Raw genomic sequence first — 24,109 nt, 5'->3', positions numbered from 1 at the left:
TATGTGGTCTCTTCTTAATATGTTCTTATTTCCAAATTTTAAAAATTTCTCCTTTGTTTGAAACGTTTTTTTTCCTATTTAATAGAGGAAAAGAAAACTTCGAGTTTGCTAAATTCCATTTCTAGGTCAGAAATCAAATCTAATGTGGACACATCAAACATGACTAAGAAGTTTCCCAGATGGCCTGCATGACACAACTTTGTTTTAAGGGGTCCCCTTGAAACATAAATGTCTTTAAACTACAAGGTGGTTTTTTCCCCCCACTTTCTGAAACTAATAATTACTTACTGAATAGATGTACAGATATTGGTATAGGCACCAAACACCCTAAGTATGAAGCTGAGGAGGTGGTGAAGAACCCTTGTCCTATAAACATAAAAACCAAAAGCCAGTCTTATTGAGCAAGTAGCTGCATTCCCTACACAGGAAATGGTCCAATTTTGTTATTGTTCTCAACAAAGATGTCCAAACAACAAAAAAAATTGCTGAGAGTTGGCTGAGACTGGTAACAATGATATGAAGCCTTAAAAGCCCAGTTCCTTTTTTCTTTTTCTTTCTTTTTTTTTTTTAAAGTGGATTTGGGAAGGAGGAAGCTCTCTGGCATGTAAGGGACTGAATTTTCTGTGCCCTGGGGAATTTTTTTCCTGTCACTCTCTCACAGCTTCTGTTGCTAGTCTGGTGGGAATAAGAAAAAAACTGTGATAACATTTTCCCAAGACAGCAGCGATTTAACTTTTCATTCTGTGTCTTTAAAATATCTGTTCACTTATGTATTTTTTGAACCTAATATTTATTGAATACAATTAAGCCATTAAGGCAGCAGACCCTTCTCAGTCTTGGTTACAGGCTCAGTGGTTACAGGGAAGCACACTCTGGCAGGATTGATGGAGGATACCTTTTTAAACATCCTCGTGGAATCCTCACTTATCTGCATGAACCGCATAATCACATTGTTCAGATAGATGTCACTCAAGGTTGCGTGGTCTTTGCTTTCTCGTCTCACTTGGTTCAGGAGCAAATACCAGCAGTTCACTGGAGACAACAAGTTCTGGTCTTTCCTAAGAAGTGAAGAAGAGAGAGAATTACCATCAAGTTCAAAGCTGCCCCAATCAGCTAAGGGAAAGTCACCAAGGCAAACTAGGAGCCACAACAGACGGGCACTGTCCCTGTTCTTTCTCCTCTGAGCACTGCTCATGGCAAGATACTCCAGAGTCAGCAGAACAGGCTTCCAGGCTGGGAAGGCACCCAGCCAGCAATTCCCCTAGGCTTGGAAGAAAAAAATTGAACCAAGAACACCAGTCAAAACCCACACTCTTGACAAGGGCATGGGACCCTAACATATACAGTATTAAGGCAGGCCTTTAGCTTTAAACACCCCATTGAAGAAAGCAGCTTATGTTTACATAAAAATCTATTGACTACTGTCTCACAGACAGACTGTGGTTTGCCACTGAACGCAAAGCATGCTCTGAATGTCCAGTCTGTTGTTGGAAAAGAAATTTGGCTGGGTATACTTTCCATGGAACATAAATGTGAGGATGATTTACTAATCCCCTGATACTTAACCCTCCAGCCTCCCAAAAAGTGTTCCTGGGAAGCAGAACTTTACAGCATTGTCTCAGGGCTTGTGAATAGAACCAAGAAGTTTACTGGCTTATGACATGTCACATCTCCTTTTTAAACCCATTAAGTTATTTCAGATTTGTAACCACTCCTTGTTTTATTCTACATAATAAAGTGAAAAGTGTATATAAACCACAAAGGGCAACTTGTAACAAGTTTTAAAGAAATACTCCAAACAAAAGCAGTGACCGACGGGGATATTACTGCTTTAAAAAAAAAAAAAAAGTACAATGTTTGTTTTTTTACTTTAAAAATCTAACTCTAAAATGGCAAAATGGCACAGAATGTTTATCCTAACTCAGGGACACTAGTGCTATTTTATCAGACATGTTATCCTCCTAATATTCACGATGATTTATGATTCTGAATACTAATTAAATTAGAAAAAAGATTAAAGAAGGATTTTCAGCCCTTACGTCCCCTGGATTCAGGATTTAACCCTGCATCAGTCAAAACCCTCTCTAAAAGAAAGAGGAAGTAGACCACAGAAGTATGGACGGGTGTAAGGGAAGAAACTCCTGATCTAGGGTCCCAGCACTTATACCCAGAAGAGAAACCTCCCACTCTCCCAGCTGGCACATTAAGAATTACACCCCAACCTAAAGAACCCTCCTTTTCTCTCAGAGCCATTAGGCAAGGGGCAATGGTTCTATGGAAGAATACTGAAGCCTTTCCACTGACATTCTCTAGCCGCCCAGCCCAAGAGGTAAGTGTTATCTTATATTAACTTTTCTGTATATCCTTTATGATGAAGTAACCCATAAGTTCTTTGAGAACATTTCATACTTTTTTGTATCCGCAGGGCCCTGCCCGTGGTCAGCATTAAATAAATGTTATTTCATTCATTGAATAAACACTTTTTATTGCCTTAATAGTAAGTGATAACAGTATCGACAACAACAGAGGCGGCTAAGCTATCATTTACTGAGCACCTACTGAGCACACAAGTCAAGAGCATGGAATATGGATCTATACTGCCTCGCTTCAAATCCCAGAACAATTACCTAGGAGATCCTGGCCAAATTATTTAAACCTCTCTGTGCCTCTGTTACTTCATCTGTAAAATGGGTAAAGCAACAGTACCAATCTCATAAGATTATGAGGATTATTTGAGTTAATATATATATTTTTAGTGCTTACTAGAATGCCTTAGATTCATAGTAAGTGCTGTGTAAAGTTAGCAATTTTCATCTAGCGGCTGGTCTAAAGACTTTACACACGTTAACTCTACCTAATCCTTACCACTACAACTTAAGGCAGAGATGCTTTGTATCCCCTCTATCAATAAGAGAACTTAAGCTTTAGCAAGGCACAATGATTTGCTCAAGACCAAAGCTGGTGTCAGAGAAAGTCTCTGAGTCCAGGGAGGCTGATCCAAGCCTTGGTCTTTCTACCATGCTGTGGCAACTTTAGGCCAAGGGTTATCCTACACAACAAGCATCCCAAAACTGAGTAAGAGCTAGACTCCGTAGCCCAGCTTAAATGATTGGTAAAGTAAAGGTGCTAAAGATTTAACATTTGTTTCGTGAAGAAAAGGAATACTGAGTGCATACTCCGTGTCAGCTATTAATCACATCAACAATTTGTTATGTTTCTCATTTACTGGTCATAAAATCTCATTTTACAAGTTAGGAAACCAAGGCTCAGAAAGGTTAAGCAACTTGACCAAAGTCACACAGTACAGCCAGTATTCAAACCAGGTCTGTTTGACTCTTTCCTAACGGGCTGTCTTTGATTTATTCCCCCCTAACCCTGGTTTGTCCTTTCTGTAGACTTATTACCTTATCTTCAGTTCTGTAGTCAATAATAAACTTACTCAGGTCAAGGAAAATTCGGAGCTGCCTACCTTTTGAAGAAAACTAGTGAAAAAACCAGGAGGAACAAAAGGTGGCAGCTGATCCACTCAGGGATCAGACTAAGGTGCATGGGCCCATCCATGTTTTCAGTTCACAAGAGATTACCAAGTACAGAACACAGAAGGAGACATTCAAAAATATTTACTGAACGTACAAATGGGCTGTCTTCTTATCTGCAATCACTTTTAAAAAGGGACAGTTTCTATAAATGAGGATCTAGTACTGGCTCCAGTCTCTGTCAAGCACACTTGATATTTGCTCACCCTGGGAACCATCACCAAAATTTATTTCTATGCTGACCAACACTAGAGGTTAAAGTCACCCAAAAATAAAAATTAAAAAAGTATTCCCTACCCAGAATAGTTCTGCAATTGCTTCTGCAAAAGGACCCCTCCTTCCTTTTTTTCTGTAAAAGTTCCTACCTTTTTTTTATGATGAGAAGGGTTAGAAAAAAATTTTTTATTCATGTAGAGTTGATGTACAATATCATGTAAGTTACAGGTATACAATATAGTGATTCACAATTTTTAAAGGTTGTACTCCACTTATAGTTATTATAAAATATTGGCTATATTCCCCGTGTTGTACAATATATCCTTGTAGCTTATTTTATACTTAATAGTTTGTACCTCTTAATCCCCTACCCCCAGGGGGCCCCTCCCCACTTCCCTCTCTGCACTGGTAACCATTAGTTTTTTCTCTGTATCTGTGAGTCTGCTTCTTCCTTATTATATTCACTAGTTTGTTGTATTTTTTTCTTTTTTCTTTTTTTTTTTTGCGGTATGCAGGCCTCTCACTGTTGTTGCCTCTCCCGTTGTGGAGCACAGGCTCCGGACGCACAGGCTCAGCGGCCATGGCTCACAGGCCCAGCCGCTCCACAGCATGTGGGATCTTCCCGGACCGGGGCACGAACCCGTGTCCCCTGCATCGGCAGGCGGACTCTCAACCACGGCGCCACCAGGGAAGCCCCATGTATTTTTTTTTTTTTTAAACAAATGAAGTACAGTTGACAGTGAACATAGGTTTGAACTGTGCAGGTCTACTTACACAGATGTTTTTCAATAAATATAGTCCCTGTGGGACTTCCCTGGTGGCACAGTGCTTAAGAGTCCGCCTGCCAATGAAGGGGACACGGGTTCGAGCCTTGGTCCAGGAAGATCCCACATGCCGCGGAGCAACTAAGCCCGTGTGCCGCAACTACTGAGCTTGCGCTCTACAGCCCGCGAGCCACAACTACTGAAGCTTGTGCGCCTAGGGCCCGTGCTCCGCAACAAGAGAAGCCACTGCAATGAAAAGCCCATGCACTGCAACAAAGAGTAGCCCCCGCTCGCCGCAACTAGAGAAAGCCCGCGCACAGCAACAAAGACCCAGTGCAGGCAAAAATAAAAATAAAAAACAAATGTATATAGAAAAACATAGTACCTCTATTTTCATTACATCCTTAAATTAACTAGATGCGGGGGAAAGTTTCTGTTCAGTTAGAGATTGCAATATGTAGAACTTGGGTTTGAGTCCTGATCTGTCCATAACTGTTTCAGCTTCCTGCCTTTAGGTGACTCATTTATCAATTCCTTTATTTTTGAGGCAGAGACAGCAGTATGTGGACTTTCGACTGTGCAGGGGATTGGTGCCCCTAACGCCTGTGTTCTTCAAGGGTCAACTGTGCAATTAATATAAGGTTTAATTAAGCTAGATTGTACGCATTTTACCAAAAGCCCTTGTTTTAAGTCAGTCTCAACTGCAATGACCACAAGCATGATTGGGGGGTGGGATATAAATTTAAGCAACCCTCACTGCTTATTTTCAGGTAAGATCACTATACAGAAATCTTGAGGTCTTTGCTTGAAGAATCAGCTATTTAAAATTTGCCCATCCAAATACCTACCTGTGTTAAACAACTCCTAGTGTATTTATTGGAAAGAGAAACATGTCAAGAGAATACTATTAGTTTAAAATGTAATACATTTATGCTCATAAATTATAAATGCAGAGGGTTGCTTTTATCTATGGGGATATATCAATCAACAACTTTTCAGACAAAGATGGAAAATTCTAAAACCAATAAGGGTGGTAAAAAGATAGGATATCCCCTTGGAAAGGTGAATTTGAGTCAAGTCCCTCTTACTTGTACTGTTGATGATCCTTAGTGCTTCTCGTTTTTGCCATGAACCTTTCTGCTAACTTTTCTAGGTTCCGAGAATATTCTGTCTCAATTTCGGCTTTTTTCCGGAAGAAATCTTGCAGGTCCTGCAGAAGCTGAACTCGCATCTCTGTTTGCTGCTCCAGGCATTTCTGTTGTTCTACCAGTTGAGCTCGAATTTCTAAGGAGAGAAGAGAATCTATTTGATGATTTCATGAAAATTACTGAGGTGTGCCGGTATGTGCAAGATAAAAATAATGAATACTATTATACATTTAGCTCTGTATTGGACCTTTACGAGGCTGCTGTGTTCAGGTTGGGTCTTTAAATAAGATATCTATTGACCCTGTAAAAGAATGAGATAAGCCTCCGGAAAGAATGTAATAAATTAGAATAGAAACATGGATTACATTTGCAATGCCACAAACATGCGGGGAGTCATGAGGGGAAAAAAAATGAAAGCCTTTCAGATAACAATTTGTAACACGTGACATCTTTGGGTAGCTGAGGACACTGTAGTTTTTTAAACAGCATTTTACCTCAACTATCCTTTTTGAGTTTGAATGGCAAAGAAGTGAGCATCATTTCTTCCAGACTTCGGAACCTTCTCAATTTCTTTGCCAGTTGGCACATCCTAACACTGACATCTGGTAATTTTTATTTAGTGCATAAGTCTCTAGTTTGTAAAACACATAGCTTCAGGGTTTACAGGAATGCCACACCTAAAAATAATTTCCTTTCATATCCAAGTAATCCATTCATTATGGGGCAATTCTTGGATTCCACTTTATTATTCTGATCACAAGATCAAGAGCTCTTCACTTGGCTTTCACTTTTTCCCCATTGCTCAAACTAAGCCTTATCGACACATTTATCTGAAAAGAATCCTTTGACAATTTTGATACATTAGGAACAGGAAGGTTAGTCATTTAGTGATTTAGTAGAAACACAAAAGCAAAAGTGTGTCATGCAAAACTATCTGCAAATGACTGTAACAATGAACCATGTGTGTTTTGGAAAATAAGATACAGTTACTATTAACTACTGACTTGTTTTTGTTCTGAGACTCAGGGCTAACATCCAAAGACAAGAATATTCATACTGGAAAACTTCTTTATTTCATCCTTCCCAGTGTCGGGTGCATTATTCCCTAAAAGTGAGGGCTGAATCTAATTCAGTGGAGCTTAAGAAATGGATGTCCAAATAACAGCTCCTCAATTTCTTCCCATGCTTCTTCTTAAATAAAGACTGAGCTGACAGTACGTATGCACATACTTGACCATGTGTAATCAGGCTCATTAACAGCAGGGCCATCCAGTTCTGAATGAGGAGTCAGGAAATTTGCTCAACTTAACAGCTAATAACAACTGAATGCTTGCTGTTCTACACCCTAATGAAGTGGGTACTAGTATTATCCTCATTTTGCAAAGAAGAAACTGAGGTTTAATGAGATGACATACTTCATGTAGAGACTTCAGCTTGTAAGCGGCACCCGCAGGACCTCTTACCCAGGTCCGTCCGTCAATTAACTGAACGCTTCTGCCTGCCTTTCATCCGTGCAACATGTTTTAAGTACCTACAGTGTGCCAGGCCTATACCCTGGCAAAGAAGATACAGTAACCATGAAACAAGGTCTCTGATCTCAATAAGCTCATGTCCAAGCAGCATGGTTTTGGGGGAGTCCCGGGAGAAGATAGGGAAGCATTTCTCAAGCATCCTCTCTTGGTTTCTCCACTTGGAGATTCGGGGATCCTATTATTAATCTCATAAAAGTGTGGTGAACACCAAAGTGAAGACATTATTACAGGCTTTTAACTACCACGAACAGCAGCTGGTTTTTAGTCCATCAAAGTAAATATTCTTCAATACAGTATTATAATCAGCATGGCTGCCAAACTCCCCCCCACAAATACAGACCTAGTTTTGTTTCATAAAGAAAAAAAAAATCAAGGGTGGGGGCATTTCTCATCCAGGAAGTCTTTTTTTTTTTTTTTTTTTTGTGGTACGGGGGCCTCTCACTATTGTGGCCTCTCCCGTTGCGAAGCACAGGCTCTGGACACGCAGGCTCAGCGGCCATGGCTCACGGACCCAGCCGCTCCACGGCATGTGGGATCTTCCCGGACCGGGGCACGAACCCGTGTCCCCTGCATCGGCAGGCGGACTCTCAACCACTGCGCCACCAGGGAAGCCCCAGGAAGTCTTTTTTGATGAAGTAATTTTAGCACATCTTGCTGTGCTAAGTGAAAAAAAAATCAGTCGTCTTCGGCTGTCAATGAGTTCTGTTTTGTTTTGTTTCTCCCCCCTCCTTTTTTTGTTTTTTTTAAATTTTATTATAAAAACTTTTATTATAAAAACATGTCTATATTATTTAAAAATTTAGCTCATGGTGTGTCAAAGTATTACTTGCTTTATTCTTGCCTTTTCTTATTAAATCCAGTATGTGGTGAATGGGCTACTCCCTTTTTATTCTTAGGTTTTATAACAATATGTAAAGTTACTATTCCATTGTTCTTTTTGTTTTTGTAGAAGTACACAAAAATTATATGGGCTTCCTTCTTGGATCTTATTCTTAGATTTTCTCTTGCTTGCTTCCTTCAGGGTTTAAAATCAAGAACTAGGGAGTTTTGAGAAGGAGGACTCTATTTTAAACAGTTACAATCCCATCCTCGTTTTGCAGGGAGTAACTGTTATTTCACATTATCTGTAATTTTCCAGTCAAAATAGGACACTGGCAACATTTTCAATAGTGGGAAAAGTGGAGGGACAGAACCTAGAGAAAAAATATGCTCCAAAAATCGGAGAGAATTTGTTTGATTATCTTTTAATTTAGAAAAGTTTAGGACAAATGAGGAAAAGATCACAAGGAAATCAAAAGCACAATGAGATACCACTTCACATCCACTAGGATGGCTGTAATCAAAAAGACACAAGTGTTGGTGAAGGGTGGAGAAATTGGAACCCTCATACACTGCTGGTAGGAATGTAAAATGGTACAGCCACTTTGGAAAACAATGTGGCAGTTCCTCAAAAGGTTGACATAGACTTAACAAATCTACTCCTAGGTACATACCCAAGAGAAAACACATTTCCCACAAAACATATAGACAAATGGTTATGGCAGCATGATTCTTAACAGCTGAAAAGTGGAAGTAATCTAAATGTCCATCAATATGGAACAGAAAGACAAAATGAGATAGAGCCATACAATGGAATATTATTCATCCATAAAGAGGAATGAAGTACTGTTTCATGCTTATATTGAAAATATAAGCTTAGTGAATAAAAGTAGTCACTAATGGAAAGTGTGATTACATTAATGTGAAATGTCCCAAAGAGACTAATCCACAGAAGCAGAAAGTAGATTAGACGTTGACTAGGGCTGGAGGTGTTGGGGAAAATGGGAAGCGACTGCTAAGGGGTGCAGGTTTTTTTTTGCGGGGAGGTGATGAACATGCTCAAAAAGTGATTGTGGTGACAGTTACAAAACAGTGAGTACACTAAAAAACAGTTAATTGTACACTTTAAATGGGTATGTTGAATGATATGTAACATATCACAATATAGCTGTTATATAAAAAACGATAGACTGCCGTATCACAATTCATTGAAATTTTGGTTGAGACATTTCTGAGAATGATAACAGTAGTAACAACAAGATGACTCCTTGGGACTTCCCTGGCGGTCCAGTGGCTAAGACCCCGCACTTTCCAGTACAGGGGGCCCGGGTTCGCTCCCTGGTCAGGGAACTAGATCCCACATGCCGCAACGAAGATCGAAGATCCCGCTTGCCGAAACTGAGACCCGGCGCAGCCAAATAAATAAATAAATAAATAAAATAATAATGAAAGGGGCTTCCCTGGTGGCGCAGTGGTTGAGTCCGCCTGCCAATGCAGGGGACGTGGGTTCGTGCCCCGGTCCGGGAGGATCCCGCATGCTGCGGAGCGGCTGGGCCCGTGAACCATGGCCGCTGAGCCTGTGCGTCCAGAGCCTGTGCTCCGCAACGGGAGAGGCCACAACAATGAGAGGCCTGCATACCAAAAATAATAATAATAATAAAATAATAATAATAATAATAATAAAATGAGTCCTATTTCCACATCTCGTACTTTTTAGTAGTTTATCAAATTAGACAACATATGGGCAAGCACTTTAAAATGATGTCTTCACAAAATGGCTCTTGCTTCAATATTTTAATTTCATCCTGAATTTATCTGTGAGTCAGAATAGTAAATTTAATTACTGGCTAGCATCATTTGTACATTAATTATTACAATTTCTAATGGTATAGAAAAGATTTACCTAATAGAACATCAGGAGGGGCTTATCACCATGACTCCCAGACAACTGCATAAAACAGCGCAAACTCTTTCAGGCAGAAAAGTGCCATCTCTGAGGAGGCTCCAAGCAGCTATTATTTAAATCTAGGGCAGGACCTACTAAATACTAATCATGGCCATTTTAAAGGAGCTAAAATTTACTGGGTTTTTTTTTATGACTTATTTAATTTCTGTTCTACCAGAGCATCACCACAGGATGAATCAACATCAATAATCCAACAAGAGTAACACACAAAAAGACTATGCTTTCAAACTACTCAATTAATTTGTTTAAAAAATTGAAATAGTTCCTCTAAGCTACAGAAATATTGACTAATACTTACCAAATAAAATGGAATTTCCTAGGAAAGGAGGAAACGGAGGCATTTCTTGCTATTGCTCTGATAAAGGGAAGTCCTAACCCTTAAAATAAATTTGTGTGAGACCACAGAGTGTGATGCATGTTTCACGGAAAAGATTGAGGCCAGGCTGGGCTGTTTCTCTAATATGTTACTGAATGATTAGGACTAGGACATAAAATTGATAGACTGGGTGTGATACTCGTGATCATCCAGCAAAAAATAAAAACACAGCAACACTTCTAAAGCATCACAGACCATCTCAATTATTTCATAGTCTTGTTTTGTCAGATTTTCCTTATGATGTCAAAAAAGTCTACATTGTGTGTGGATTTATCAGTACCTTTACCTGTGGGCTATAAGGAATTCTCCCAAATAACAGGTAAGAACCACTGGAATATCTTTAAAGAGAAGAACCCAATTAGACTAACTGGTTCCATCAATCGTTCACATAATCATTGCTGATGTGAATATTTATATAATCTTGCAGCTACTGATTAGCTAAACACTAGGTGCAAACTTCTGTGAAACATGCTGGGACCTCCCTGGTGGCACCGTGGTTAAGAATCTGCCTGCCAATGCAGGGGACACGGGTTCAAGCCCTGGTCCGGGAAGATCCCACATGCTGCAGAACAACTAAGCCCATGTGCCACAACTGGTGAGCCTGTGCTCTAGAGCCCATGAGCCACAACTACTGAAGCCGGCGCACCTAGAGCCTGTGCTCCGCAACAAGAGAAGCCACCGCAGTGAGAAGCCCGCGCACCGCAACAAAGAGTAGCCCCTGCTCGCCTCAACTAGAGAAAGCCCGTGCGCAGCAACGAAGACCCAACACGGCCAATAGATAAATTAATTAATTTAAAAAAAAAGAAATATGCTAAAAAGTCTAAAAAGGCTAGAAATCTGGAGCAAAAAAAAATCCATAAACATGAATGAACTTTATTAATTTTTGTGTGTGTGTGAACAGACTGAATAAGCAAAGGCCGTTTCTTCATTTCACTAGAAATCTGAACCCAAGATTTATGCTTCTTTTACACTCTGCACGTTATGGACCCATGTTAGAGTTATGGTGTCACCTATTACAAGTCACATGACATGGGGCAAGTTGCTTAACATCTCGAATAATAAACAGTTCCACCTCACGAGGCTGTGGTGAGAGAATTAAATGAGATGATGTAAGTGAAAAGCATGCTGCAATCTGAAACCACTATGAAACAGATGGAGATGTTATTATTACTAGTATCAGCAGGCTTTCACTAGAAAAATATTTATTGACTATTTCCTTGTGCCAGACTCCCTTCTAGTGGCTCTAAATAACAGACTGGAAATCACAAGCCCCATCCCTCAGTGAGAAGACAGCCAAGACAAACAGACAGTGAGAGCCAGTGACCTTCAGGGCCTTGATTTATCAATGTCAAGGAGCAATGGGAGGAGGTGTGTCGGGAAATGAGGCAAACACTGAGGGGGTGATCCTGAGGGGGGCTCAGCAGTGTGTTGGCAGACACAGAGGGGAAGGGCATCCCAGGCTGAAAGAACACAAGCACAGGCAGGAGGAGAGCACAGTAAGAGTACCTTGGCAAGTGCTTCTCTGGGCTAAAACCTAACTCTGGCTGGGCAATGGGTCTAGTCATGGGCTAGGTCAGAAAGGATCCCACACGGTAGACTAAGGAGTAAAAGTTTATCTTTTAGGCCAGTTTCCCCAACTGGCTTGATGGTAAGAGCCACCAGGGGTGATTACTAAAAATACCTGTGTCCAGGTCCCTCAGCTGGATATTTTGATTCTGTTCGTCTGACAGGACCGGGAACAGAGGATTTTAACTAAGTACCCAGGTGAATCTTACCACTGGGCAACTGCAGGAAACACCAGTTGGGAGGAATTGAACAATTCTGAATAAGAAAGACACATGATCAGATTTGCATTCTAGAAAACAGCACAAATAAATGAATAAATAAATGAAATGAAAGGCTACGTATCCTATACCTTATTAAATTGCTTCCTTTGTAAGCTCTAGGGGTCCTCATTTGAATTATGAATTATTGGGCAAAACAAGCCAACACCACTGACAAAAACCCACACAAGAATGAATGGTATCCATGTTTTTCTCTGCCTAAGCCTATTATTTTAATTAGTTATGAATCACTCATTTCTGTCATCTGGTGTGGAGCTAATGAGTATGTCCATGTTATCTGTTATCAGAGAGGAGAAGCTGATTGTCAACCACATTGTAGGAAAAAAGCTGTGCTGCCCAATATGTAGCCATCTGTCACACTGAGCACTTGAAATGTGGCTGCTCCAAATTGAGATGTGCTCTAAGTGTAAAATACACAGAGGACTTCAAAATCTCAGTGTGGGGAAAAAAAAGAACATAAAAGTGTCTCATTAATATTTTTTATATTAGTTAATGTTAGAATTAAAAATTTTAGATATTTTGGTTATAAAAAGATGTTAAAATTAATATCACCTGTTTGTCTCCTTTTTTAAAAAAATGTGACTGCTAAAGAAAATTTAAAATGGAAATGTGGCTCATCTATAGGACAATTCTCTTCTAGTACATGAGTGAATTAGCAACTAAGTTTCTCATACGTGGAATCTGGAATGTGGGGTTACCATCAGAAAAGGTCTTTGAAGAGTTAGCGGACTTGAGATCAGAAGACAAGATTTATGCACAAGCCAAATACGGGGTAGAATACAGGGTATCAGGACGTCAGTTCCAATTAGAAGTAGGAACTTGGAAGAGTAACCATGGCTGTGGAACTCATGTTTCCTCAACTGCAAAATGATCACTAATCATAACTGCCATATTCGCCTCCAAAAGGCAATAGAAGGCTTCAATCAGATGAGATATACAAAGACTTCCTCATCATGTCAAACACTGTATTGGCCAATTATCACAGAAAGTGGATTGAAAAAAGGAAAATACAAGTTCTAGATTTGATGGTGTCAACTACACAGACTTTCAGACAAGACTGACTTTCAGACAAGAAAAAACCATAGGCCAGAGCTGGGGTCTTCATCAGTGATAGCTTCAGAGGTAGTTGGCCCTGCACTGCATTTAAAGATATGTAAAATTTGGAAGGCTATGCAAATCTGGGGAATGGAAAAGTAGTTCTTTAAATAACTGAAAATGATAATTCTTGATACCCTGGCCCAGAAGAGTAAGGGTCTAGGGAAGGAAGTTTAGGGTGGCTGGACCAGGTTACTGCCTCATGGCAAATATAACTCCCTAAAGTCTTTTTCTACTTCTGACTTATGAAATCACCAACGACTTAGGCAAACTAAATACCATAGACATATATGAAATCGGTTTGTTTCCATTCTAAGCTCGAACCATGGCTGCATCCTAGAACTCCAGAGATAATTAGCACATTTGTGAGGGAGTACAGTTAATGATAAAACCTTTTGGAATAAAATAAGAAAGTGTCCTCTCAGTACAGTTAATCCTCACTGTATGATATGGAAGTCAATTTCACAACATTTCCTGCACTTAAATCATTACTGTACTATTGCTATTATGTTACAATGACTGTAGAGCTTTGAACTATATAGCTTACGAATGAATCCCCTGAATACAATGTGTCTGTTTTTCTAAGTTCTCATAATAATATCTTCATTTGAAGTGACATTTACCTCAGTATTATTTTAGAATAAAGCTTACTACAAAAGCATCAGTTTTCATAGCGTTTGAAAGCCAAATACTATTTTGGTCCAGATAACATTTTCAGGAAAAGTATGGAAAACAAATTTGTACTTTTTTTTTTCCAGATGAAAACTAGCCAGGATAAGAGGCAATAAATTAAGTTGATCAATTATTGCAGTTTAACTACATTGTAGAAAAGGCCAGTTTAAGGAAGTACAGATCTGAATGATTAGCTTTAGTGCTTTTATTTAGAATGCACAAGAGGCAGGACTTCATTAGCTTCCCTATAATTAAGCAAGAACATTTAAGACCACATTAGTAGATTGATTTTTACTACCAGAAAAAGACAGTCTGTGGAAATCACTGATCTATAGAGAGTCCAAAGATTTACATTTTGGAAGGGCTGTGTCACTGACAAAGGTTCAAGGCATTCTTTAAACGTTGACATTCTTTCCTGAAATAATTCAACATGGAGTCTCATGGAGTAAACATGTTACACATGTTTTTCTCTAAATAAGTTTTAAGAATAAAAAACTTTTAAACTAGTTTAAATCTTCTGTACTGAGTTAACTGCAAATTGAGGCTTTTTTCAAATTACAATTTTAAAGCATCTACTAGAACACAGTTTAACCCCACAAGCAATTTATCATTTATGTCGAACAGGAGAATATTTACTGAGTTCCTACTATGTTCCAGATGCTGTGATAAGTACTTGATGTAGTTTAGCTCATTTCATTCTTACAGCAAACCTATTATGTAATGCCTCCATTACATACATGAGGAAATTGAAGCAGGAGGTTAAGTGTTTGGTCCAAAGTTATACAATGAATCAGTACTAGAGCTTAGATTCCCATTCAGGTTTGTCTGACTCCGAAGTTCATGATGCAAAATTATAACCCTCAACAATTACACATAGTGTGCAATTACACCAAGCAAGCCTAAGTGATCTAGGCCTCACCTTAGAGATAAGTTATTACAATGTATATAGATGCTGTATATAACTATTAATGTATCAAGTAAAAGTTTAAGTGTCAAATGTCTAGCATCATTTAGAAAAGCAATAAAAATTGCATTTCTATCTCTTACTTAAAGAAAGCCAGGGTTTCCCTGGTGGCGTGGTGGTTACGAATCTGCCTGCCAATGCAGGGGACACGGGTTCGAGTCCTAGTCCGGGAAGACCCCACATGCTGCAGAGCAACGAAGAGTAGCCCCCGGCTCGCCGCAACTATAGAAAGCCTGCGCGCAGCAATGAAGACCCAAAGCAGCCAAAAATGAATGAATGAATGAATAAATGAATGAATAAATAAATAAATAAAATAAAGCCAAAAGACAAAAAACAAAAAACTAACATTTTACAAAACTAGCTAAGTGGCTAATGCTAATTCCCTAGTACTTCCTGAATGTCACAGCTTTATGGGAAACTATGTATTTTGGTCAATTGCTTTTGTTTTAAATCATTACTGTACTATTGCTATTATGTTACAATGACTGTAGAGCTTTGAACTATATAGCTTATGAATGAATCCCCTGAATACAAATATCACGTCTCTGAATTTACATACAGCACATAATAGATACTCAATAACTATCTCTGATGAATGCTTGCTTCAGTAAAGATAATTAGTTACTAAAATGCTTCGTTATAGGACTCAAATTTTGCTAATTCATAAAATGTGTTTCCTGCCTCATCTCCCCGCAACCCACCACCCCATCACTACACCTCTTCATTCTCTGCTCCATGTGGTCCTGCTGGCATCCAGCCCTACAAGCTTTCCCACATAATGTTCTACTCAGTCAACAGTTGAAAAGAACTCCAATTAAATCCAGTGAAAATCATGTTTTAAACATCTCTCAGTTAAAGGTATCTTTTTTTTTTTTTTTTTTTTGCAGTACGCGGGCCTCTCACTGTTGTGGCCTCTCCCGTTGCGGAGCACAGGCTCCGGACGCACAGGCTCAGCGGCCATGGCTCACGGGCCCGGCCGCTCTGCGGCATGTGGGATCTTCCCGAACCGGGGCACGAACCCGTGTCCCCTGCATCGGCAGGCGGACTTCTCAACCACTGCGCCACCAGGGAAGCCCTAAAGGTATCTTTTATATGTCCATTTCTAACATAAGTGAAAACCTTCATCTAGGAAAATAACAAAGGAAGCACTAATCATTTCACTTAGTTTTCCTTAGACTTCTATTAGAGACTTTGATTGGATTGCTATTGGCAACTTTATATCTTATTTTTATTTAACTACATTTCAATAAATGAGAGCTCCAATAACCTCTGGCTCCAAGTGAACTACCTGAACTCTAACTCAGGAGCTGATACAAGGAAACTGGAAAGTAGCCTAGTTACCTGTGCTTCCTTAACATTCATTTCACAGCTGAAAGCCACAATTCTGGATCATAGAATAAATACCTTTCAATCCTAGGCTATAAAATCCTTAAAGAGATGGCAACTTAAAAAATCATATATAGCTCTATACATCTATATATGTAAATACACACACACATATATATTATATATATGTATATTTTTAATGATTTTTTTAGGTCTAAGCAAATACTGAACATCAACCAGCTTGTGAAAATGTCAGAAATAATAATTCTCTTCTTCATTTCATCTCTTCAAAGTATCACAGAAAATGTCCAATTTGATATGCAACCTATGTATTAAAGTAACATTCTTTTATTTTATCCTCAGATGAAAGCCAAATTCTATAGTCAAAGTTACTTCTGGTCCTGCACGCTCAACCTTTACCCACATAACCTGCAGAAATCGAATTCAACGATGTTCTCTCATTGTCTGCTCAACAAGCCAAGGAGTGAGTACAAAAATGCTTACCCTTTTCATCTGACACACATTTACTGAGTAACTTTCAGGTGTTGGGCCCTGGAGAAGAAAAGATAAACCCATTGCTTTTTGCCCCCAGGGCCTCCCAAGGTAGCTCCTGGTCTACAGACATGGAAACAAGTAACTTATTTTTATAACTATCATCACCTACAATGTTGTAAATCCTATAATGGAAGCATGAGGAAAGTGCTGTGAGGACACAGAGGGAGGAACAATAAATTCTGCCCAGGGTAAATCAGGGAAGGCTCTGAGGTGACACTAAGGCTCTGAATAGCTCTTAGTGCACTGCTGAGAAATACTACCCTCCTCCCTCCAAATCCCCAAGTAGAAGTGTCAAATTGGGGGTGGGGGTGGGAAGGGTATTACAGGCAAAAGGAGTAGCCTGTGCAAAGGCCCCAGGGTATGAGTATCTGGAGAGTTCAGGGCATTTACAAGAATGGAAGTTTGTTACATATTGCGGGGTCATAAGGTAGACGGGGCTGGATCAATTATTAGGGGACTTAAAAGTAAATATTCCATAATGATAAGGGGTGTTATCTTTACTCAGCTCTCATTATAGGGAATGCTTCAGTTTATTTATTTAACAAGTTAAAAACAAATGCATATCCTCCCCTCCCACCTGGGGATATAATGTACAGCATAGGGAATATAGTCAATAATACTGTAATAACTTTATATGGTGACAGATGGGTACTAGACTTATCATGGTGATTTTTTGGTAATGTATAAAAATATCGAATCACTATGTTGTACACCTAAAACTAATATAATATTGTATGTTAACTATACTTCAATTTATTTTAAAAAATGCATACTATTCACATTTAGGAAGGATAGCTGTAGAAATATGTTCTAACTGGTTAAATTATCAGAAAATGACATTTTCTGCCAAATCTTTGACAAGAGATTTTTTTTAGGTGTTTAATGCCAATTTAGATAAGAGAAGGCAGTGTCAGCTATATTTAATAGAATACTGAGGATATGGAATGGAAGGATTTATAAGTACCATAATGTGATCAGAATTGCCTCTTATTTCACTATAATTAGATTTGTATCTAATTTTGAGTTGAAGTAGCTTAAAATAACCAATTATTTAAAACACCTATCTTCTACCTTTCTTATATACTTTGTGGTCCATTCATCTTGCAATTTACTTTGAAAAGGTATCATTTAATCTTTATAACAAAGCAGCAGTTTAGAAACCAAGGTGAAAATGCTAGCATTTTCTCATCTTATACCTCTTTATAAGCTCTTTACAGGATCTCAAACACAATATTAGCTTTATTGCCTCTGCCACGCCCACTCTTACACAGCTGCTCTTATCTGGAAGAGATTCATTTTTAAATACGATCAGATGCACGGAACAGCTCTTAGTGCACTGTTGAGAAATACAATCCTCCTCCCTCCAAATCCCCAGTCCCAGCTATTTTCTCTGGACTTCTGCCCCTACTATGCATCTACCATCTAAATGTTGCTTTTGATTGAAACTTCCTTCCCAGCTCTCCGCTCACACACTGTCCCCTCCGCTGTTAAGTTTCCCCAAGGCTTGGGTAAGAGGTACTACAAGAAGAATATGGGAGACAATGGGCTGATGGGCAGAGGGAAAGAAGGCAGGCGGGAGTAGAAGAAAGATAAAGGGAAACATAGCTTCCTGAGAAAACAAAGGAGAAGAGAATCAAGGAGAGAAGAGAGATAAGAGAGGAGCAAGGAGGGGTCGGTGAGGGAGGAAAGCGGGCGGGTGAAGAAAATGAAATAAGTGTAAAGTAAATTCCGAACGTCTTAGGAAGTCACTGGATCAGACTTGGGCACCAGAGGGCCTTGGAGAGAGCTTCAGTCTCCCTCTGCCTGTCTTCAGGCTCTCAGATTTTTGAAGAGTACATTTTGCTTTTAATAATGCCAGATATCAGACTTCAGTCTTGGGCCAGCGTAAGAACAAAATTTCGATGTCAAACATAAAGCGCAGTTTTCTCCTTATTAGAACCAAAGTGTAGGTTGTTCAGATTTGTAAGATTTCCCCCGCCACGACTACCCCTTTAAACCTTTAGAAACCTAAGTGAAATCAAAATTGGTCATGACGGGTAACTTCAGCTTTAGTGGAATTTGCCATAAGGCTCATCCAAGTTCTTTTTTCACACTACCCTAATTCTAACACAGCTCTCAGACCAAGCTATAGAAATTCTTCGTATTCATTCTATTGCCATGGTTAGGTTTAGCAGTTCCTTGAGCATTTTAATGATCTTGGCACCTCAGGGATAGAATGGAAAGGCCACGAAAAACACGTAGAATCCCTCAGAATTCTTTGCACCATCTTCCTTCTCTGTAAAAATGAGCCCAATTCAGTAAGGCCAAAAGCTTTTCCACATCGACCCACAGTACAATTTTCTTTTTTTTTTCCTTTGAAGTTGAGAAGTTTCTGGCGGGAACCCACACTACTCACAGGCACAGATGATGTTCTCTTGGCTGCCAGCATTCAGAAAGCTGTCTGAATGGATGGCACGGAGCCTTCTGCCACTCCACTGGATCCTTCCCTGGCACAGGTGCCAAGTCACCCTGAGTTTAGGCAAGCAACAGTCGGCAGGGCACTTCAGGCCCCGTCTCCTAGACTAGGGCTCTCCTGAATGCCAGCAGCGCAGCTCAGGATGAATACATTTTTTCTTCTCCCCTCTGGTTACAGAGTTGGCAGGCCGGGATCATCCCAAAGGCAGAACACTCTGCCCAAATCCAGTGAAAAACTTTTACCTTATTCTGCAGTCCCTTCCTGAGGTTGAAATAATAGCTACTTATAGTCTTAAGACCTGCACATGAGCATTACTTATAGAGGAAGGGTCACAAACCTAAATGCCCTCAGAGGCCAGACTGGGCCCATAAATGAGTGAAGCGGGCAGGGTATAAAAAAACAAGGAAAGGGGCTTCCCTGGTGGCACAGTGGTTGAGAGTCCGCCTGCCGATGCAGGGGACACGGGTTCGTGCCCCGGTCCGGGAAGATCCCACATGCCGCGGAGCGGCTGGGCCTGTGAGCCATGGCCGCTGAGCCTGTGCGTCCGGAGCCTGTGCTCCACAACGGGAGAGGCCACAACAGTGAGAGGCCCGTGTACTGCAAAAAAAATAAAAAATAAAAAAACTTTAAAAAAAACAAGGAAAGGTAAGGATTGCTTAAGCAGGAACACATGCCTCATCTAGACACCAAGCTCCAGATAATACTTGCTGTGTAGCACAGCCTGATGCGGTTATGCGAAACCTGATCTTTTCTGAGAGAAGCCAGAAATCTGATTTGGGGGTAAAATCTCCAAATTTTTAAATATCAGCAACTAATTAAACAAAACCAAACCCTGTCCAAGCCAATGAAAACCCCTCCTTGTGCCAGATTTTGCCTCTGGACTACCATTTTGTGATTTCTGACAGAGACAGATTATTGGACACAATTAACACCTTGTCCAACTGTCAGAAATCGAAGAGAAACAAAATTCAGATTAATTATAACTTTTGGGACCTCACGAATGAGGCTACAATATAAATGATGTGTGGAAAGCCAATCAAAATAATTTAAGGCGGCATATTTAGTGAGTAATATTATTTCTTGGCTTTTAAGTGAATTTATTTGTAACCTGGATGTGAATAGTTTGACTATTCTAAAACTCTCACACTAGTTTCCTCGGAATTGAAAATGCTAGAACATTTTCTCCTCGTCATCATTATCTCCTAGGGCTCAGCCTAAATCTGGAAGATGATCTGCAGTCCAATCTTATTGGAACAGTTTCTCAAGACGAGAACTATCCATGCTGACTCGGGAAACCAGAGAAAAGCACTTCTGCTTCCAGTGCTGATACAAACCCCATTAACCATCATTGCTATCAAAGGCTCTACTGGATAATCTGTGGTTCCAATTTATGTTTTGTTTCTCTCCTCTTTAGACACGTTAGAGAAGCAGAAGAATCACAGAATCTCAAATTTACCGTAAGCCTTAGAAATCATTTAGTCCTATCTACTGTCTGGTAATCAAACTCCCCCAAGTCCATGCCTGCACAGAATTCACTACCTCTCTCATAAGAACAGTCTGTGCTACTGTCAAGGCAACTCCAACCCTTAGAAAAGACTTCTTGAACTGAAACAAGAACCCCTCCATTGGTTCAACAAAAAACATATCAAATGCCAACAATACGAATCATGCTAGTTGCTTTTACATAAAGATGAATAAACTGGGGCACCCCATCCCCTCTGCAAAGAATTCACAGAAATACTTTTTTTTTTTTTGCCGTACGCGGGCCTCTCACTGTTGTGGCCTCTCCCGTTGCGGAGCACAGGCTCCGGACGCGCAGGCTCAGCGGCCACGGCTCACGGGCCCAGCCGCTCCGCGGCATGTGGGATCTTCCCAGACCAGGGCACGAACCCCTGTCCCCTGCATTGGCAGGCGGACTCTCAACCACTGCGCCACCAGGGAAGCCCCACACAGAAATACTTTTTAAATTAAATATCAAACTTCCAAAAAGGTACTGTGTATGAGTCAGTGCACTTGAGAGACAGGGCAAAGTCAACCAATTGAAAAGCCCAGGATGTCAGACAACTTAGGAGAAGCGAATACTTAAAAAAAAGGAAAGGGCTTCCCTGGTGGCGCAGTGGTTGACAGTCCGCCTGCCGATGCAGGGGACAGGGGTTCGTGCCCCGGCCTGGGAAGATGCCACATGCCGCGGAGCGGCGGGGCCCGTGAGCCATGGCCGCTGAGCCTGCGGGTCCAGAGCCTGTGCTCCGCAGTGGGAGGGGCCACAACAGTGAGAGGCCCGTGTACCGCAAAAAAAAAAAAAAGGAAAGGTTTAACAGTTTTGAGGAAATGGTTATGAAAACTCATATGAAACTTCCTTCAAAACCTAACATCTTTTCTTAACCACTCTGGAAAACAAAGGCTAAAAGAAAAACGGTTGCCAAGTTCATTACCCACTACAATAGGAGCAGATTTACCCATAACCTCCATGCTTGAAGTGGTACAAAATAGGTTTCAGTATCACCACGTGTTTTCACTTAACAAACCTCACCCCTTATTGATACCTGTACTCTTGTTCTGCTATGCTCTCCCTTAAGCCTAAGTCAAGTAAAAGATACTCAAGCAACACCATTCCCATTTTCCCCCAATCCCAAGTTGCCCAATTAAGAAAAAATTGAGAAAAAAAAAATCAGTATATGGTAGTTTAAAGTTGGCATGACAGCTAGCTGCTGAGAAGACTTGGTCCGATACAAACTTGGTCATAAATTTGGTGGAAAGCTTTATTTCTCCAGCTGAGCATAAGTGAAAATTTTCTGTTACTATGATCATGTTACTATGATTTTTTTTTTCTTTGAAAGCCACAAGTTTAAATTCTGAGTCCTGAATTTGGGTAATTTATATAATCTTAAATCTCAAGTAAAACCAATCTCATTGGGTTGTTATGAGGATTAAATTAGATAATGCATGTAAAGAATTCAAATTGAGCCTCACATAGAAAATGCTCAAACAAATGGTACCTCTGGTTATTATTATTACATCTGTTGGTCCTAGAATATCTTCACACATTTCCAAAGAATTCATATTTTCTGTGAGTTCTAATGTACTGTAGATTCTATTTGAGGGTGGTGATCATGAATATTAAGAATGCACTTTTATTTTCTCCATCATTCATGCGAACGTACTCATACGCATTTTAGAAGATTACAAAAGTAGGAAGAAGGGGAAAATTACCCATCTTGGGAACACACCTGTTAATATGGTGCAGTTACTTTTTGTGCTTTTAAAAAATATATGAATGATTCTTTTAATTTAAAAATAACCATTTATTGCTACAAAAGCAGACGTGTATATTATAATGTGTTAGAAAATGTAATTTGAAAAACCCACTTGATTTTCTATCATCAAGAGATAAATATTGATAACATTTTGTTGTATACTTCCCCAAATATTTTCTAATATGCAAAGCTCTAGGTTATATTCATTTTGATTTTCCAACCCCTAATGATATTTTCACATGCAGTTTCTGGTGTAGAAGATACAACTCCACTTGTACACGGGTAAAAATTCCAGAGCATCTCTAACTACCATCACTTGTCCCCTCCTAAGGGCCAGGCCCTTTATTACGTTACTTCAAATCTTTACAAATGTCCTGCAAAATACACTCCATGTCCCGATTTGCAGAGCTAGGTTTCAATCCATCTTTGTCTGACTCCAAAGCCTATATTTTCTTAAAGTTATTGTGTATCTGAAAACAATTAAATAAGCTTAATTGATCCAGATCCTTATTTTGGGAGCACAGTAGTATGGTTCTCATTTTACAAAATTTTACAAAGTTAACACAGTAAAGAGGGATAAGGTTGGGTCTTAAAAACAGTTAAGTGTGTTGTGTGTTGAGGACACCACCATTTTAATGCAAAGATAACCCTCTGCTGTGAAATGTTTAGAGTTGCTGGGATTTTACATAAAATAAACACACCCTAAAGCCATCCACAGGCAATCACTGGTGTGCTGTTACTGGGGTATAATTCAAAGAGAAAACCCACAATTTAACTAGGGAGTTGCAGAGCCTCAGTGTATAAACCACAGTGTAACTTTCCCTGGGGTTTAAAAGCCTTGCTTATCGGGCTACTGGGAAAGATAAACTGGTAATCCACAGACATGGATGAGATTCCCAGCTCTGTCACTAAATACTTCAGTGACCTTGGGCAAGTTATGGACCCTCTTCTGGGCTCAGGTGACTTCATCATTAAAACAGGTATAAAAAATACCCATCCTCTGGATAAACAACAAGGTCCTATTGTATAGCACAGGGAACTATATTCAATATCCTGGGATAAACCATAATGGAAAAGAATATAAAAAAGAATGTATATATGTGTATAACTAAGTCACTTTGCTGTATGGCAGAAATTAACACAACACTGTAAATCAACTATCTTCAATTAAAAAAGTAAATTAAAAAAAATACCCATCCTTATGGATTAACACTATTGTCAGAAGGATGAAGGTATGAAATGTCAAAGGGCTTAGAAAATACAATATTACATTCATATATAAGATATCTAATAAAAGTAATGACAATAATGTATTACTATAGTGAAATTTGATTAAGTGCATATAATGTGAGGCATTGTTCTAGTTTATTGATATATGAATTAACTCATTTAATTCTCATACCATTTCTATTAGGTAAGTACTATTATTACCTCAATTTTACAGACAATTAAACTGAGGCAAAAAGAGGTAAATAACTTGCCCATGGTCACTTGGCCAGTAGGTAAAGCTGGATTCTGAACCCAGGCAATCTGACTCCAGTCCAGGCTTTTAACTATAAAAAGAAGGTTCCTAGAATTCTTTTTTTA

At 39.6% G+C, this 24,109-nt stretch overlaps 1 protein-coding gene across 2 annotated transcripts in view; it reads right to left on the bottom strand.

Annotated features, from left to right (window-relative positions):
* Positions 1-24,109, bottom strand: part of SRGAP1 (SLIT-ROBO Rho GTPase activating protein 1) — a gene marked incomplete at both ends in the record, with an annotated part of 272,809 nt that overhangs the window by 129,632 nt on the left and 119,068 nt on the right. For both annotated transcript variants that reach the window (XM_079715252.1, XM_079715253.1), the window contains 2 exons: positions 896-1,058; positions 5,605-5,800. In XM_079715252.1, the coding sequence (XP_079571378.1) occupies positions 896-1,058; positions 5,605-5,800 (359 nt within the window). The remainder of the gene's footprint in view (positions 1-895; positions 1,059-5,604; positions 5,801-24,109) is intronic.

The sequence above is a fragment of the Hyperoodon ampullatus genome, assembly GCF_949752795.1.
Source record: "Hyperoodon ampullatus genome assembly, chromosome: 11".
Classification (NCBI taxonomy): Eukaryota; Metazoa; Chordata; class Mammalia; order Artiodactyla; family Ziphiidae; genus Hyperoodon; species Hyperoodon ampullatus.
This window is presented reverse-complemented; position numbering and strand designations above follow the sequence as displayed.